Source organism: Papaver somniferum, chromosome 9 (assembly GCF_003573695.1).
Source record: "Papaver somniferum cultivar HN1 chromosome 9, ASM357369v1, whole genome shotgun sequence".
Lineage (NCBI taxonomy): Eukaryota > Viridiplantae > Streptophyta > Magnoliopsida > Ranunculales > Papaveraceae > Papaver > Papaver somniferum.
The window spans coordinates 117,278,162-117,280,202 of record NC_039366.1 but is presented as its reverse complement, the minus strand read 5'-3'; the positions used below and the strand labels follow the sequence as shown (position 1 = coordinate 117,280,202).

Here is a 2,041-nt window from a genome sequence, read left to right as displayed (position 1 = left end):
ACGCCAACCGTCCAAAATGTTTTATTTTTTGATACAATATCTTTGTTCACCTCTACTTAGAATAGGGTAAGTGAGCACAATTTTTTTGATGGAGTAAAAATGACCAGTGTAGTTAAAATCGCTCTCCAAAGCCGATTACTCGCCGAGTAATCACTACATGATATATAACCGAGGCGATTTTCGACTCCAAGCCATTTCCGATTTTTAGCGATTAAGGCTGACGATTTTTCTGAGTTGGCCTTGCATACACTAAAATCAAAAAAGAAAATTTCCGCAACCCCTCAAATGCGAGTTATCAAATAGAAAAATCTTTAAATACATAATAAATACGTTCAATATAAAAATATGACACACTTAATTACATGATAGTGTTAAGTTTTTAAGTTTAATTAGATGCAAATCGTGACTTATGAGCAGCAAATATAAGTCTCTAAAAACTAGATTCCGAATATTAGACCGAGTTTTGGCGATTTCCAAGTCCGAACTTATTGCTCCTCGCTCCAAGCTCCCCAACCGAGTAGGACCGAGAAACGATTCCGACTACTTTGAAAATGACTGAGGTCAAAAAAGAATTCTAAATAATTATTTTAATTTTGTGAGAAACCCTGAAAGTCCAACCGAGGGAGTAGAAAACTAAACTTCAACAACGCCTACATTTGAATTCTGCAAATGACAAGGCTATCTTTTGATTAAGTAATTTTGGGAGAACTAATTCCAAAAGATGACTATGGTCAAATCCAGTCGTTTCAAGAATCCAAGGCATTTCCGAGTTAAAAACTAGTTGTTGAGCAAAGTACACAAAGGACAAAGTTGGATGAATCTTAATACAATTAACAAAGAATAAGGGTAATTTCGTCACTTCAAACTCCATGTCTTGTGCCTTAAAATATTTCCAGCGAGTACGGATTTCATCACCTATATAAACCCCATCCTTCTGCACTCAATGATCATCCATTAAATTCATTCAATCAATCAACACTCACAAAACCAAAGAGACAAACCCAAACCAAATCCAACAGGGAAAGGAAAAAAGAATGGGAAACAGTCTAAGGTGTTGTTTAGCTTGTGTTCTTCCATGTGGAGCATTAGATGTGATCCGAATTGTTCATTTGAATGGTCATGTTGAAGAATTAACACGTCCAATTTCAGCCGGTGAAGTATTAAAAGCAAACCCAAATCATGTCATCAGTAAACCATCATCCCAAGGTGTTGTTCGTCGCATTCTAATCTTATCTCCTGAAACTGAACTTAAACGAGGTAACATCTATTTCTTGATTCCATCTTCTTCTTTACCCGAAAAGAAACGGAAGCAATTGAAGAAGAAATTTGCCAAGACAAACTCATCAGTAGTACCCACTACAGTTTCACCAACTAAAGCATCACAAGAAGAGACCGAGGCCGATTACAAGGTTGTTGATTGCGATAAATATTTATCGGGACTTCTGTCGGAAAAGAAATCTTCGTCACGTAGACTTCGCAAGAGTCGATCTATCGTATGGAGACCACATCTTGATAGCATCACTGAAGATTTATAACATTCTTTTTTCAGTTGTCGAGATCTGGTATAAACATGCCGGACAGGCGAATGATGAATAATGTACAATGTTCTCCCGGTGGTTGCATTTGATAGTTATGTTCTTTTTTTTTTATGTAACGTCGGGGTTACATTCTCTTCATGTGGATATCATAAAATTGTTCTTTTTTATTTCATTTTTGAACTCGAACTGCCTGTTAGAAACTGCAGATTTGGAGTACTTGTATTTTGCAAATTAATTTGGAATACAAGATGATGAATTTTAGATTAAAACTCCATGGCAAGAGTAACAAAACAAAAAGCTGTTCGATCTCCATCTTCAATCTTATGATCATCAACCTTAATTATTAGACTGTGACAGATACCGCAACTGGGATTGTTTGGTATATAAATAAAATTTAAGGAGAAAAGACAATATAGTTGTATTTGAATTTCTGATGGGCACTTTTTGATTTTCTTTTTGCTCATATTTTACGCTGATGCAGCTGTACATTTAATCGTATTTTA

General features: G+C 35.5%; 1 protein-coding gene across 1 annotated transcript; it reads left to right on the top strand.

Annotated features, from left to right (window-relative positions):
* Positions 1–940: 940 nt before the first annotated feature.
* On the top strand, positions 941–1,807 carry LOC113313338. Its single transcript, XM_026562105.1, has one exon. It carries the CDS (start codon positions 1,035–1,037, stop codon positions 1,533–1,535), a length of 501 nt encoding a protein of 166 aa, XP_026417890.1. The 5' UTR covers positions 941–1,034; the 3' UTR covers positions 1,536–1,807.
* Positions 1,808–2,041: the final 234 nt, after the last annotated feature.

Coding starts and splice junctions, on each gene's coding strand:
- LOC113313338 (XM_026562105.1), top strand. CDS start 1,035: ATGGGAAACAGTCTAAGGTGTTGTTTAGCTTGTGTTCTTCCATGTGGA.